General features: G+C 37.7%; 1 protein-coding gene across 4 annotated transcripts in view; it reads left to right on the top strand.

The window, feature by feature from the left end:
* Window positions 1–15,553, top strand: part of RALGAPA2 (Ral GTPase activating protein catalytic subunit alpha 2) — a 142,250-nt gene that overhangs the window by 50,192 nt on the left and 76,505 nt on the right. For all 4 annotated transcript variants that reach the window (XM_084285125.1, XM_084285124.1, XM_084285127.1 and 1 more), the window contains 5 exons: window positions 104–280; window positions 4,072–4,265; window positions 4,765–4,863; window positions 5,123–5,278; window positions 15,048–15,176. In XM_084285125.1, the coding sequence (XP_084141251.1) occupies window positions 104–280; window positions 4,072–4,265; window positions 4,765–4,863; window positions 5,123–5,278; window positions 15,048–15,176 (755 nt within the window). The remainder of the gene's footprint in view (window positions 1–103; window positions 281–4,071; window positions 4,266–4,764; window positions 4,864–5,122; window positions 5,279–15,047; window positions 15,177–15,553) is intronic.

The following is a 15,553-nucleotide window of genomic DNA, read 5'->3' as shown; positions in this document are numbered from 1 at the left end:
TTTTCTTGTTACAGATACATTAGGCACTTTCCTCACCAGGTTTTGTTAATGCAATTTTTAAAAATAGGATCTGAGATCTTTTTTAATCTTCTGTTTGCTTTAGGTGAAAGTGTTAGCAGTGACACATCCATTGGGTATAATAATGAAGTAGAGATTGCACTCATCCCCTGGCAAGCTTCTGAAGAAGACCATGAAGTTAATGCATCAACAGATGTTTGTGTGGATACTGATGCACCTCACTGGCTTCAGCTTAGTCCTTCAGATAATGCAAATTTAACAGGTACTCTAGTCCAGAAACTATATTTACTATTTTAGATTTTTGTATCAAAAAGCAGTTCATACAGTTCAGTTTGCATATTAAAAAGTATGTTCCTTTAGGCATGTCACCAAGCTTTTGTTATGTCAAAAAAGAGATTTAAATGGCCAGAGTTTAAGGAATTTGTATAATTAGAATGAAGGTGACATAGGTGCCAATACATTCTAATCCAGAAAATGAAAGCACAATTGAAAATGATTGCATTGCTTGCTATGTCAAATTACTGCTCATCAGCAGAAATGTGATAGTTGATCTTTGTGCTCTCTTAGCCTGCACTAGTGTTCAAGTAAAATTAATTAATTAAATTTCTATTAAATTAATAGATTTTATTTCATAGCAGAATTGCCTAAGAAAGTGCAGGGAGTTCCTTACTGTATATATTAACTGATGGGAAATAACTGATTAATGCATAACAACTTTTCTCATCTTAATCCTGTTACCCTCCTTATTTATACTTCAGAGTGTGCATTGCCTGTATTCCAGCAGAATGTGATAAGTAGCATTCTCAGAAAAGTTAATATGGAAATAAAGCTCTTTTGCCTTTTAATTTTAGTTATAGTATCTTTGACATATCCCACACTTACAGTTATCTGCTAAAATGTTTTGATTCTTAGCCGGGTACCTTTCCATCTAATATGCAAGATGTGAGTCAGGGTTTTTACTTCAGTAACTTAATACTGTAACATGTGAAACTATCTTATCTGCTGTTTTTACTCATGAGCTGTATAGTTTCAAGGGTATTTTTTTCATGATCGCTTTTTCTTTAAAATACTGCTGGTTTGACGAACCAGTGCACCTTTTTCCATAGTTCAGATTACCATTATATAAAAGGTAGTAATACAATACCTGGCAAGGATTGTTATGTATGATAAATTCATTGCTTTGTCTGTGATACAAGAAATTGCTCTTTTGTGTTCACAAACAGAATGAGCTATATAAAATAATCTGAAAGGTAATGTGGACTAAAAGAGTAGTGTGGTAACAAATGTTTAATTACCCAATGGATCTGGCATGCTCTCGCTGCTTTTCTGGTTCTTGTCCAACTTGTTTGTCCGTGTGTCCGCTCATACTGTGTGGCTGCGTATAAGACAGTGTACAGCTTATTTCAGACTGGCATGTTAGAAAATCTAAGTTATCCTTATGGTGTACACAACCCTCTTTTTGCTCACTGTACATCCACACAGTCAGAGAACACCTTCACGTTGTTCCTTTGAACACCTTATCTGAGTCAAACCTGCTACTGTTTGCTGCATGGTTGTTACATGGAGAACGCGGGAAGGATCTGAGTCCCTTCCTCATCTTTCACTTGTGAACAATGTCTACTGTTGTAGTAAAATTATGTCACAAGCTGAGCCTTCAGGATTTTGATATGTCATATGGTTACTTGGATTCATTTGGGTGTTTAATTTTCTTTTCCAACAAAATACATATTTGGTCTTAAGATTTGGAGGCTTTCTAAAATAAAAAACCTTTTGTTTTGCTGTCAAAACCTCCACAGCGTAAGGCAAAAAATAGTGTAATGCTATCACCTGAACAGAATAGATGGATTAAATTCTCTGATGAGAGATGATCTCTTCTCTGTTGAAGGAGCATTCTAACACACTTAAAAATAACATCTGTTTTAACACTTTGGGAATTCATAATACTGCAACAAACAAAACAAAAAAGGAAAAAAAAAATCCCCAAAGCTTTAAAAGAAAGGTTTAGGTGTGTGTGTCGATCTGCTAGGTGCATGTGTCAATCTGCTCAAGGGCAGGAAGGCTCTGCAGGAGGATCTGGATAGGCTGGACCGATGGGCTGAGGCCAACTGCATGAAGTTCAACAAGGCCAAGTGCTGGGTCCTGCACCTGGGGCGCAATAACCCCAAGCAGAGCTACAGGCTGGGAGAGGAATGGTTGGAGAGCTGCCTGGCAGAGAAGGACCTGGGAGTGATGGTGGATAGTCGGCTGAATATGAGCCAGCAGTGTGCTCAGGTGGCCAAGAAGGCCAACGGCATCCTGGCTTGTATCAGGAACAGTGTGACCAGCAGGGCTAGGGAGGTGATTGTCCCCCTGTACTCAGCTCTGGTGAGGCCACACCTCGAGTACTGTGTTCAGCTTTGGGCCCCTCGCTACAAGAAGGACATGGAGGTGCTTGAGAGAGTCCAGAGAAGGGCGACGAAGCTGGTGAGGGGCCTGGAGAACAAGTCCTACGAGGAGCGGCTGAGGGAGCTGGGCTTGTTCAGCCTGGAGAAGAGGAGGCGCAGGGGCGACCTTATTGCTCTCTACAGAGAAAAGACACTTAGCAATGGAAATACTACCTGTAAAAGCCAGTTATTGATTGAATATATTTTCAGAGTACATGAGTTTCAGACATGTACAGAGTACATTTAACTGCATTTGCCTTCCTGCTAAAAAAGCCTTGAGTGAGGGCAGTCTGTCTGATACAAAACTGATTTATAGCTGGGTTGTCTCTATACAGAAGGCCCTTTAGCTTGTGTTTTCTCGCCAGTTTTTGCTTTGAACCATGTGCTCCCTTGAGTAATGTAGAAGAGGGAGATGATTTAGTGGGAGAGATCACTTCTGAGATGAAAAAAAATTATAAGGAATAATAGGTCTTAACAGCCTTCTGCGTTTAGTCTAGGAAGATGATCATTGTGTTCTTCTGCAATGTGCGATGCGTGGAGGCAGCATCTCATGCAGGTATATCATCATCAAGAAAGTCTACCTGTGCCTAGGGCCTGCAGGAGTGGCAATATGCCTTCACTATTTTTCTGTGTCATTTTTTTCCCCTCTAATTTGTGAGTGTGCTTACCCAGGAAGGCCAAAGTGTCCTTTTATAAATAAATCCACAGCTCTGGTCTTTATGCATGGTAGTAAACTTTCCAAACTTCACAATGAACATTTTAAGTTTTTGGTACTTCTGTCACAAAACATTTTTAGGCGTACTCTTTAGAAATAAAATGGTGCGACTCAGTGACAAATTATTTATGACAATTACGTATGTTCTGTTTGTTGAGACCAAAACTTTCAGGTATCTCTACTCTAAAGTTCCTGTTTATATTAAAACATAAATCTTTGCTCTTTATCTTTTCTGGGTAAAAGTTGATGTGTCTTTTCCTTGTGTCATAGGGAAATGCAATTCCCTAACCCAAAAGAGTTTTGCTTAGAGACTACTTTGTTGTGAAAGAGAAACCCTCTTCACAGCCCAAGGTCATCACATAGGAAAAATTAATCTCACTTGTTGATTTCATATATGTTTTATATAATTGGCTTTTAGATATGCTTCACTGAATTGCTTTATATAATATTAAGCTTCATTCTCGAATTCCATAATATTCTTGTTATCTGTGTAAAACCCCAAGAAACAAACACTGTGGAATTGTAGGCTTTCATGATTTCTAGAAGATAATGGTTTGATTTATAAAAAAAAAAAAAAAAAAAAAAAAAAAAAAAAAGGAAAAATGAAGAAACTATTATGTAGAGATTTTAGGTATAGACATACTTTTGTACAACTCGTAGAACTACTGTGATACTCTTGCAAAAGTGATTGATGTTTTTAAATTATTATCCAGCCTAATGCTTTATGTTTTTCTGATGTTTGCTTGTAATTTCCAAGTCATTGTATTTGCTTAGTGTTTATATTCGGTGAGATCCCATCAGAAATGTTCAGAATTACTATTCCTATTCTGTATTGATATTCCCACTTTTTTGATTCCATTTATATTGTACACTGCATTTGTAATTCAGTGAAATTGAGCATTTTAAAATTTACAGACAGCAGTGAATATCTTGCTGATGACTGCAGTATAATTGCCGGTGGAAGTCTCATTGGTTGGCATCCTGATTCTGCTGCTGTGCTATGGAGGAGGATCTTGGGAATTCTTGGAGATGTGAACAATATACAGTCACCTAAAATTCATGCAAAAGTTTTTGGGTATCTCTATGAGCTGTGGTATAAACTTGCAAAGGTATAGTATATCAAACTTTCATATAATATTTTTTTTCCTGTAAAAATGATACTTAAGTTTAGTTTAGGATTAGTATATGGAACACAAGCATGATATTTGGAGGATTCTGTCATAAGTTTTGTCAGATTTTGTTTGATTTCTAGTAGCTATCCTGAGTAAAAAAATATTCCTGTTTAATCATGAGAATTTAGATTAGTTGATTTACATGGCATCATGAAACGGTAGCAAAGAAAACAGAGGTATAGAATAGAATATTGCAAACGTTGTGTTAAGTGTAAAAGCAGATGGTACAACCTAAAATGATAATATTTGGTTAGGCTATATAGCACTATAGAATGTGTTTTCCTGGAGGTGTTTGCTTAAAGAGGAACTGTTTGGGTAGCACAGGGTATAGCGCCTTGAGGTGCTATAATAAAATAGAAAAATAATAATATGAAATAAATAACATTAATAAAGTAAGCTATTGTGCTTATTAACTCTCATCCTTTAAAAACACCAGGTAAGGGACAACCTTGCTATAAGTATGGATAATCAGTCAACTCCCTCTCCTCCTGTCTTAATTCCTCCTCTCAGAATATTTGCATCATGGTTATTCAAGGTAAGTTATTTCTAAAATTTTCACATTAGTGTTTTTTTCTGTATAAATATTAAATTTATGAGTGTTCAGTTGCATAATTCATAATTGTCACAATCACTGCTTTCTAAGACAACAGATATCTTCCAGAGGACATTTGGACTCAAGTCTATTTTAATAAATACAATAGATTTGCTGTATGGAAAATCTGCTGAAAATAACAATTTTGTATTAACTAACTACTAGGAAAAATGTAGTAAAACAAGGCTTTTGCTCTTTTTAGGCAACCACCCTGCCAAATGAATATAAGGAAGGAAAACTTCAGGCATACAGGCTGATCTGTGCTATGATGACTAGGCGTCAAGATGTTCTGCCGAATTCTGATTTCCTAGTTCATTTTTATTTTGTGATGCACCTTGGCTTAACAAGTGAAGACCAGGTAAAAGCCTTCTTTAAAAAAAAAAATACATTTTTTTCCATATGCTGATGGAAATGTTTTTAGTTTCATTTTTGAAGAAGCAGAAAGAAACGATTGTATGAAATTATCCATGTATAGCCTAGTCCGTTCTTCTCTTTGATTAGACTACAGTCTGAACTTTCTCCATACTCTTCAGGTTATCTTACCACTCTGGACAGCTGTTCTTGGCTAAACATTCTGTGTCTGTGAATAAATATGTGAATAAATGCCATTTCTGGGTTTATATGCCATGGTTTGGCCTAACCAATAATGTAGTCGGTGGGAGATGAGGAAAAAACTTGAGCTGGAAAAGGATTATTGGACCACAGAAGCAGCTAAATATGCATAAGAATTATAAGAAATACTCTCAGCAAAATAGACATTCTAAAACCATGCCTGTGTTTTTATAGCTGTAACAGTGTGTTTTCATCCTTAAAAGAAATACTCTGATGTATACAATGGTGAGAGCTGCACTGCAGATGCCAGCAGAGGGCACATGGACCTCTTTATAAAATCTGTAGAGGTATTTGCTGCTTCAGGGAGTTACTTCTAGCACCTTTATCAAGCCAAAGGGAACAGTCTTGCACAGATTTGGTTATGCTAGTTGTTACCAATCTTTGCTACTCCTGTAATCCCCAAGAAGGCCTGTTCTTTTGCATAACTAGTGCTGGGTTAGTGGTGCATTTTTTTAAACGTTGTGAAGCTGTTTTTAGCTTTACCAGCGTGCAACATGCTGCTCACACCTTGAACATGGGTGCCTTGCTGCAATCAGCAACTCAGTCCTTCTCTCTGTGCTGGCCTGCATAACCCTGCACTTGAAAACTTCACGTGTCCCTGTTTTGCAAAAATAAAGGAAAGAAAACCATCTGTCGTGCATTCTCTGCAAGCTTTCCACCTGCTCCCAAGTGCTTCTGTAGGTATGGAAGAAGAAAAACTATTAGTAGCAGAATATTCTTTGAACTATACTTCCTAAAAGCAAAACACTAATACTATGATACATGCAAAAACATCTTCCTGTGTTCTCACCTTCAAAAGTTAAGGCATGCATTTAGGATAACTTGTTTTTTTCTTTACACAGACTCACAGCATGCTCTCTTTTTAGGAAGAGAACTGACTAGGTCTCCTACAGATGGTTTGGGCCAGAGTTTTTCTGTTAGTTGTCCTGGTGTGCTACTAGTGACACTGGAGAAAAATCCTGGAAAAGAGTTTCTTACATAGAGACTTGGTGATTTTTAAAACCTGGTATTGATTCTTGATGAGCTGTATTTCTCACCATTCATTGTGGTTTGGTGTTAATAACAGCTCCACTGATTTTAAGCCTGTTGCTTTGTTGCACTTCATATTTCAGTCTGTGTGCAAATTTGCAATGCAGACACTAAGATCAAGAAGTGAAGACTGGCTGATGAAGGCAGTACAGATCATTCCATGGTTTCCCAGATATTTTGCACACTAATGCTGCTCTTTTATTCTTCCTTGGCTCTCTTGGTTCTGCTTTTGTTGCCTCTTGGTGGCACACTTGACCGCAAGTTTTCTCTTGTGTTACTGTCCTTCCAGTTCTGCTTTCATTAGCTATGATACTGGATGATGTGAGATGTTCACTCATGGTGCTTTGGGGCTTCAATTCTCGTGCAACATGTTGATGCAAAGCCAGTTCATTATACCTATTTCCATATTTGCAGTTTGATTAGGATCACATTGCTCAATGGGTGTTTAGAGTAGCTCAATATTTTGCATGTTGAAGGTAACACCTGCAATAAATACAATTGCAGGAATGTATTGTTTGAGGCAGAATAACAGAACAACTGTTAATATGGGTCATGGATATATTTCTCAAGTATTTTGGTGGAGCCAGGGAGTTATTTATGCTAGATGCCATCTGGTACCCTAATGATTGAACACAGGGTCTTTCTTCCACAGGTAGATTGATGGTGCAGGCAAGGTATTTCACCAGCCTTTTACCTTGCCGCCAAAAGATTAAACTACCCAGGTGTGGGGGAAATCTGATCTGTTTTGCGTGAAGGGGCTGGAAATTGGAGATCTTGTAGTGGAAAGAAAGAGCAATCTGCTTTGTGATTTTTTTTTCCTAAACATAAGCATATATTTCTCACTTTTATGGAACATTAACAGAAGAAAGGAGAAGGGGATTTTCTCATGGGGGAATTTTCATTCTATGTATGTGACTAGTACAATTTTAAAAATTAATGGAGAGAAGCAACACAAAGGTAGACCAGCTCCAGGAAATCACATTGGTTGTTTTAGATGAGCCTTTTATATGGCTACATAATTTAGTAAAGTTATGGTCAGAAACCTTATAATCTGAATATGATTATCAGTATTTTAGCATCAGAAATATATCTTTTTGAAATGTACTTCTCTTAGAAGAAAAAAAAAAAAGTCCACAAATCTTGTATTACATGAGCAAAGTGCAGTTATACAATTAATTTTAATGAAAGCCGGACTTCAATATAAAGATAAATACCTTACCAAAGACAGTAATTGGACTTTCTGAGCAGATAGTAGTTGTATTTATTTCAGTAGATACATGTCCAGATACATGTAGCTATCTGGATAGGTGAAAAAGGTTTCTCCTAGACTTGGGAGAATGCAGCCCTCCTCCTCTAATGTATGCACTGTTTCCATTACCTGTTACTCTAAATTGCTCAATTGTGTTTCACTCCTCTCTTGAGGGTATGAGTATACAAAATTACTGCTGCATTGTGTAGGTTTTGGTAATGGTAAAAAACAAAATAATACATTTATTAATACATTCATGCAAAGTGCAACCTAGTTTTGAAGACTTGTCCCCTGGAGCATATAAAAGAGCAATGTAAAGGTATATTTTATAAAAAGCTCCCATGATACTTGGAGTTCAAGATTTAGCAATTAGTTCAGCAGATGAGAAAGGAGACAGTGTTGTAGCTAAGCCATGGCTAATTTATCCATGTCTGAGTGTCAAACAACAAACATCTCCACTTGAAGAAGTGTACAATTCTCTGCAACAATTGCATCACCTTTTCAGGTGGGAGAAGTAAGTCACAGCCTGGCGCCACAACTACTTTCAGTGTGCCAAGTGCCCTGAACCCAGGGCACAGGTGACTGTGCAACAACAATTCTGCTCCTGTACCACTTGAGCCAGTGGGCATTTCTCTGATGCTCTAGTGAGTTCAGATTTTCCCACTGCTTTTTATGAACAAAGTTCACTCAGGTTCTCCACCTCCCCTCCCTCACCAGTACAGAGGAAAGTGAATTAGAGCATGGTTTCATTTTTTATACACTATCTTCACCTGGTAGCGAAGGCAATGTTTCCACTTGCATCCAGAGCTTGACTGAAAATCCTGAGAAGACAGTGTATCAGGAATCACTCAGACAGGATGCAGGAGGTACTGCTTGCATTAACTTCAGTTCTTTTGCCCTTTATACCACTGAGGTCTGTCAGCCTTCAAATGCCTTCAGGGTCTTTCTAGTCCATCACACCTGTGCAGGACAGACTTTTTCTATCCAGTATTTCTTCTGGTATCAACTCAGCCAGGCAGCAGTGGTTACAGGAATGCCTAGGTCTTTCCCAGCAACATCCATTTCTTTACTGTATCATTCAGTCTGCAGCTTCATGAAAGCCATCCTGGTGTCACCTGCATTTGCTCCAGCTCCTGGTTTAAACTATGGAGAATCATGGCATGTTCTTGGGAAGAGATTTTTAGAGGATTCCACAGGAGAGCCTGTTGCAGCTTGGGTGGGCATAACTGTGTGAGTTTAAGGGTTGAAAAGCCCCCACTTGCAGCAATTGTAAGAATTCATATTTTTTGATTTGGATGATACATACAGCTTTTAAAATTCAACTGAATTCTAATATTGCAATGCACAAATGTCTAGGTGTAGAAAAGAAATGTATTTTTTCTTATTTCTACTGGCTGCTTACTGTAGCAGTAATTTTTGCATCACGAACTTGAAGTATGTAAGCTTTTTCTTTTATAGCTTCCCTATTTTTTCTGGTAAAAAAACCAAACACCCTAAAACTCTATTCCAAAATTCTACTAATGCTACTCAGCCCCCTTTTCAGAAAAACAACTATTGAGATAATTCTAATTCCTACAACTTTTGGTATTCTCTGTAGAAGAAGAGGCAGCTTTTCAAAATGTTGCAAGTTTTGGAACTGCCAGCTCTTTCGTGTCATTTTTGGGGAGAGTCTCACCCTGCTACCAGGGCTTTGGCATCAGTTAACACACTTGCCGTAAGCTATTGACAACATATGCCACTGCATTTTTGGCCTGTAGTGTTAGAGATTGTTATCTGAAAAGTGAGCTGACAGGATAGTTATATTCCTGGCTTTTGAAGAGAGTTTCAACAATTAGGTTCAGTAAATCTGCAATTATACTGGCTTGCCAGCATATTTTTGGAGCAGGTTACTTCATAAAGAAATAGTAAGGAACATAATAAAAAATACATACTTCAGAGATTCTCTGAAAAGGACAGCTAAAGACTGCACTAAGGGCTTTTTGTTGTTTAATGATATTAAATGCAGTACTAACTTTAAATATGGGGGGAAAAAAGCCCAGATCCAAATGAGTTGACAGATGTCCCTGGTGATTGAATTTCAGCACACAGAGACCTGGCTTCTTTTGCTATGCAGAACAGCATAAGCCCACAGCATGCAGTGCAGCTGAAGATGGAGAAGTTAACAGCCACGTTTTTAGCTTGGTCCTTTTAGTGGTATAAGAAAGGAGCTAGATTTAATAATTTACCAGTAATGATAATGATATATTAATATATGTTATGCTTGTCTATAAGCCCCTTAGTTTGTTTAAAATAAACTGTTGCTTACTGTGGAAAGAAAACTTTGTCAGTTTCAAAGTAAGCTCATGTAGAAATGCAGAGTATGGCAAGATTGAAGTTTTGTGTGTGATTGCTGATTTGTAATATGGAACATTTTGTAATAGAGTTGCTTGTAAGCTTTTATATCTTTCTGTTAAATTCTTACTCTGCAACAAGAAGCAGTTTTCAACTCATGGCTGCGAGATCACTGGTGCTGTGCACTGGGATGTGTGGTAGCTGTGTGGGGCGTTGTCTTCCAAAGGTACTGTAGATGGGAGCTTCCCTCATGTATGCAGTGGGATAAGTACTTCTTGCCTAGATTTCTGTCTGATAGTGTTTCACATGAGGACTCTTAGTTATACAACATCTCAGAAACCATAGCACATATTTACATTTCTCTCCAGACTGCCATTAAAAAAAAATCATAACGTAGTCTTTAGATAATAAGGCTTAGAGTCACATATTTTAGTTTGCTGTGACCTTCCAGTAGCTACCTCAATTTTCTCCTTCTGTAGTCTCCCCCACATCTGCCTTTCTGCAGAACATTTACCTGCTCTGTACTGGGTGAGCAGTTCTCTCAGAAGACTCTGCATGCCCCTCTGCTCACCCACACCAGGAGGATACACTGGCAGTGCTGGAGAAAAACAGCTGCTAGGATTGACTGGAAGAAAGGCAGAACCAGGTAATGCCAACTGTAGGAGCTGTGTGTTCTTCTAACAAATGCCTGCTCATCATCCCGTCCCTAAGCTACCTTCCCCATGAGGGGGTCACCCCAGCACTGCAGCTGGGTTGGCACCATGTGCTGGCATCTCACTGCCAGACTCCCTGGTGGTCCTGCCACAGGTGTTTGGGAGAAGTCTGTCTGCCAACACAAAGCTGTCTCAGCATTTCAGGCAGTAGGCAATAGAAATATCAAACATACTTTAAAATGGGACAAACTTCTGTTCACTTAAGATATTTGTCTGATCTCTGTTAATAAGGCATCTGGGCACTTCTCCATATGAGCACAAAGGTTGTTTTTATGTTCCAAATGCACCTTTAAAAGAGCTTTCTAATGTAGTTTGGGGGCAAGTAACAATTACCAGCAGGTAATTTATGCGATAATCTGTCTGTCATCTGTTTTCCAAATCCAATATATTACATGTATTCTGGTTTTCAGTCTCTCTCTCTGTTGCATCTAATCACAAGATACTTCAGCAAAGATAATTTTTTTTGAAGATTAGGTTTAAATGACAGATTGAAATAGATTTTCTGACAAGCAGTCCTGTGCTTTCTGAGTGTGTTAAAATTCTTCACAAACTTTTATCGGAACTTAATTTTTGACAAGTTAACTCTTACCTAAAATGTAATGCCAGCTGGGAGAGCTTGGAATAAGTAAATGGAATCAGTCGTTACTTTAAAATAAAAGGAAAATGAAGGATTTACCACTTATGTCCTGTTTAAATTAATAATCTTCTCTGTGCTGTAAATTTCAGCCCCAAATGAGGTATGTCTCTGGGAAGAACAGAGTGAACTTTAAGTAAAAAATCCATGTTGTTCCTGTTGAGGGACAATTGGAAACGTGAGGAAGGCAGATGGCAGGCTATTTTGTTACACCTGTAATCTGCAAAACCTTGAACAAAAATTAGGTGAAGAATATTTTTGTAATCAACCTTTCAGTGAACTTGAATTTTTTTTCCACTTACTCACTGGATGTTTATGACCAAATTATTTGGATTACTAGATTACCCTATACAGAAATATTATGCCTTTTATAGGGTTAATCCATTTGAAACAGATGTGTGTGTGTTTGCCCCCTTCTCTCCCTTCCTCCCCATTTTTAACGCTACAGAGCATCATTTTGAATTGAAATAGTCCATAATGGTCCTTTTTTTTTTCACTTTTCTTTAACAACATGAACACTAAATTATAGCTGTGCAATTATGTAAACAATTGAAATGCTTCCAGAATGAATACTTCCTTTTAAATTTTCATTCTGTGTAATTGCTGAAAGGTTCGGAGCCATAATAAGCCAAAATTATTTTACACATTTATCATTCTAAAGGTCAATTATGAAAGAAGTAAAGAAACAACACTGTACAGAATGAGTAAACCAATTTCTATTGCCATCACCATATGTTTTTCTTATTGCTTGTGTTTTTCCAGTTACTGTGTACATAGCATTCAATTAAAGTGATTCATTTACTAAGCTGTAAGCTGCTGAACACAGTTTACATTTATAGAACAGTGCTTTAAAGGGAAGGAAACAACTTGCCTCTGTTTGAATTACCTGATTTTTGCAATATCACTGATAGGACGTATGTTCTCACTGGGCCACTTTCTCATAAACCTGAATCTTTTGATAAGTTTGCAATGCTACTGAATTAATACGTGAAGTCATGGTTTTATTGTTAGCTGTGTTGTGCATGAAAGTGTGCTCTCTGGGAAACAGTAGAAAAATTGTAAAATTTTACCTGCAAACGCCTTCCTGGGGTGTGGTTTCTTTCCAATCTGTTCTGTTTGCAATAAGCTCTAGTAGAGCAAGATGATGTTCAGGATGTATTCCGCCCTGTACTAATTTAAATGAAGTCACTAAAGCTGTCACAAACTAATACTGAGTGAAGTGCCTGAGGTGAAAAATGGCACTGGAAACTAATGGAAAACTAGGCTGTTTGTGCACAGTGCTAACTTTTATTGGTTCTGAGTCTGTTGTATCATCGCAGCATATGATCTGTGCCAGAAGGTCTGTATTTCTACGTAACAAAAAAGAAAAGCTGAGGATTGTTTCATTAGCTTTCCAAAAAGAAACTTTCCAAAGGTTTTTGCCTTCTAACTATGAAAAATATATTTTTTTTAGTGGTTGTACATCTCATAAACAGCAAATAGATCCATGCAACGGAACTCTAGCAGCTTTCTGTAGTGAATGTGTTGTCACAGCATATGTGAAAAATTGCATTATTTATGCTGTGCTGTAAGCTTATAGGTATTAAGGTGTTAAAACAACAGTTCTACAATTACATTTTTTTATCCTAATTTTCTAAGAGTTCTGTTCAATGACCATGGCTAAGAGCTGATGATGCAAGGCGATCGTTACAGTGGTATTTAACAGATGGGATTGATGGAACAAGGACAGGAGTTAACACAGTTGTTTGTAGCAGGTCTTTGTACTTCCTATGTTCTGTTACCTTTTAAGCCAGGTTAGCACAGGCTCTTTTATTGTGGCATATGTCAACAGAAGTGTACTCCCATCTGTTGCTCTATGGTTTGATGCCCAATTATTCAGAGACCAAACACATCTCAGTACCTGGCTCCATTCGTAATTACAGGTGTGTTGTGCTGCGAGGAGTGAGGTGCGTTAATCAGCCCCTTAATTATGAAAAGGTGGGTCTTTTGTTCTGCTTGGAGCGTGAGTTTACCACCCACTTTATGAGCTGCTGCATCCATCTGTTCTTTCTTTTTGAATGTTTGCATTGACTGATATTGACTTTAAAATGTATCAAAGGAAGTGATTAAAACTAGTTTAAACATTAACTCGAGTGGCATTCTAGCTTATTCAGGAAAGTGGAAGCATTATCTTGTACTATGTTAAAAACGAATATTTATTTGGTAATATTTTAAATATATAACACTGTTATTTTGTAGGATGTTACTGCTGTAAATACTTCAGGAGAATAATAAATAGGTTTTGCCCAGGTGTTGAGCAGTGCATTGAGAAAATACCAGTGTGGCTAAAGCATATCTTCAAACAGAGAAAAATCAGCTTAACTTCTCTAGCTTCTGATGTAGAAAGTGAGCATAAAGACATATTTTCAGACTAAAATTTACATTCAGACCATCTTTCACACATCATAAAAGCAGTAAGGGTGGACACTGACAATTGTTTTCCTTCACAATTTTTTTTTAAATTTTATTGAGAAGAAAAATAATTTTCTACTCAATACAGAAATAACTGTAGCATGTTCTTCTGCAAATGTAATGCTCTAGGTAAGGATAATTTAGCTTTTGAGCCTAATTATAAGCCTTCTGAAATGTCCTAGAAAGAAAGTCTTAAATGCAGAAACTTTTCTCTGATTTGAAGAGACTGTGAAGAATTGAAACATGAGGAAGGATTAAATTCGAAATGCTTATCTCAAATATGGTCTGTGCCATGGGGTAATTATGAGAGTAAAGCTGTTGCTGGTGGTCTAGTATTACAAGTGCAGTGCAACCTCTTGAAAAATAGTAAGAAAACTTTCTTTAAAAGTTCAGCAAAAAGTCTTTAATCTTTTTTTTCCCCCCAAGGCTTATCTGTACTTGCAATTAAGTTATTTAGAATAGCAAATAGTAGCAATCTAGTTACTATAGGTTTATCTTTGTTACTGTGCTGAGTGCAATCACTTCTTGCATTTGACATCACTGCTTCTCAGCCAGCCCAGTGTAGTTGAAATGTATGTGCTAGAGCAGCCTAACAGGTGTAAGCTACCTGCTGTCAGGTAGTGCTTCAAGTTCCTTTGGGTGAAAGGCGACAGTAAGTTGTGTCATTTCATTATTGTTACGGCTACAGAATTCTGAGTAATACTGTTTTAGGAGGTACCTCATTTGGGATGGTGTAAAACTTCGTCTTAAATTGATTAACAGTTTGGATGTCTTGCTTTATCCAAAGTCTTGTTTCACAAGCAAACAGTTATTTTACACTTAGACATGAAGAGACATAGGTGTTTGTTTTTTTCATAGGAATTTAAGAGTGCAAATGTCACTGAAATACAAAATGCCGTTTTCTTACTAAATGTACATGCAAAAGAAAGCCGCAGTTGTTATGCGACAAGGCATGTGGCTCTGGGAAACATCACTTCGATGAGTGGGGAACTGGTGAATTACAAAGTTAAATCCTCTTAAACTCTCCTGTTGTTGTTTTGGTGTTTTGTTTTGTTTTGTTTTGTTTTAATCTTTTTACTCAAACAGGTAACTTATCTTCATTTTTCAGGATATCTTGAATACTGTCATAAAGCATTGCCCACCTTGGTTTTTCTTCCTGGGCCTACCTGGCTTTACGATGCTGATAGGAGACTTCATTACAGCAGCAGCCAGAGTGCTGAGTGCAGACATGCTGGAGGTGAGTATGGCAATGACCTGTGCCCGGCCTGTGGGAGCCCGCTTGCTAACAAGCTTGGGATGTCTCCACTCTAACAGGTGCAGGCTTATTAGTGCAAGGTGAAATGGGGCTCTTGGGGGGCAGATACCATGGCAGCTGATGTGTGAAACTGGGGGATAAGGTGATATACTAGCATTGCTGAGGTGTTTCATCAAAAGGCCAAAGTGTGAGAAATCATATCCTCACCAATGCTGCCATGTGTTTGTGTGCTACAAGCACGACTTGGGTCTTAGAATCTTGTTAGCATTTTTCACTGAGATGATTTCACTGATTGAGATATGGAACTTGTTTTGTAATGCAGAATGTTTTACGAAGTATCAACGCTAACAGAAATGGGA

Source organism: Netta rufina, assembly GCF_964035555.1.
Source record: "Netta rufina genome assembly, chromosome: 3".
In the NCBI taxonomy this organism is placed as follows: Eukaryota; Metazoa; Chordata; class Aves; order Anseriformes; family Anatidae; genus Netta; species Netta rufina.
This window is presented reverse-complemented; position numbering and strand designations above follow the sequence as displayed.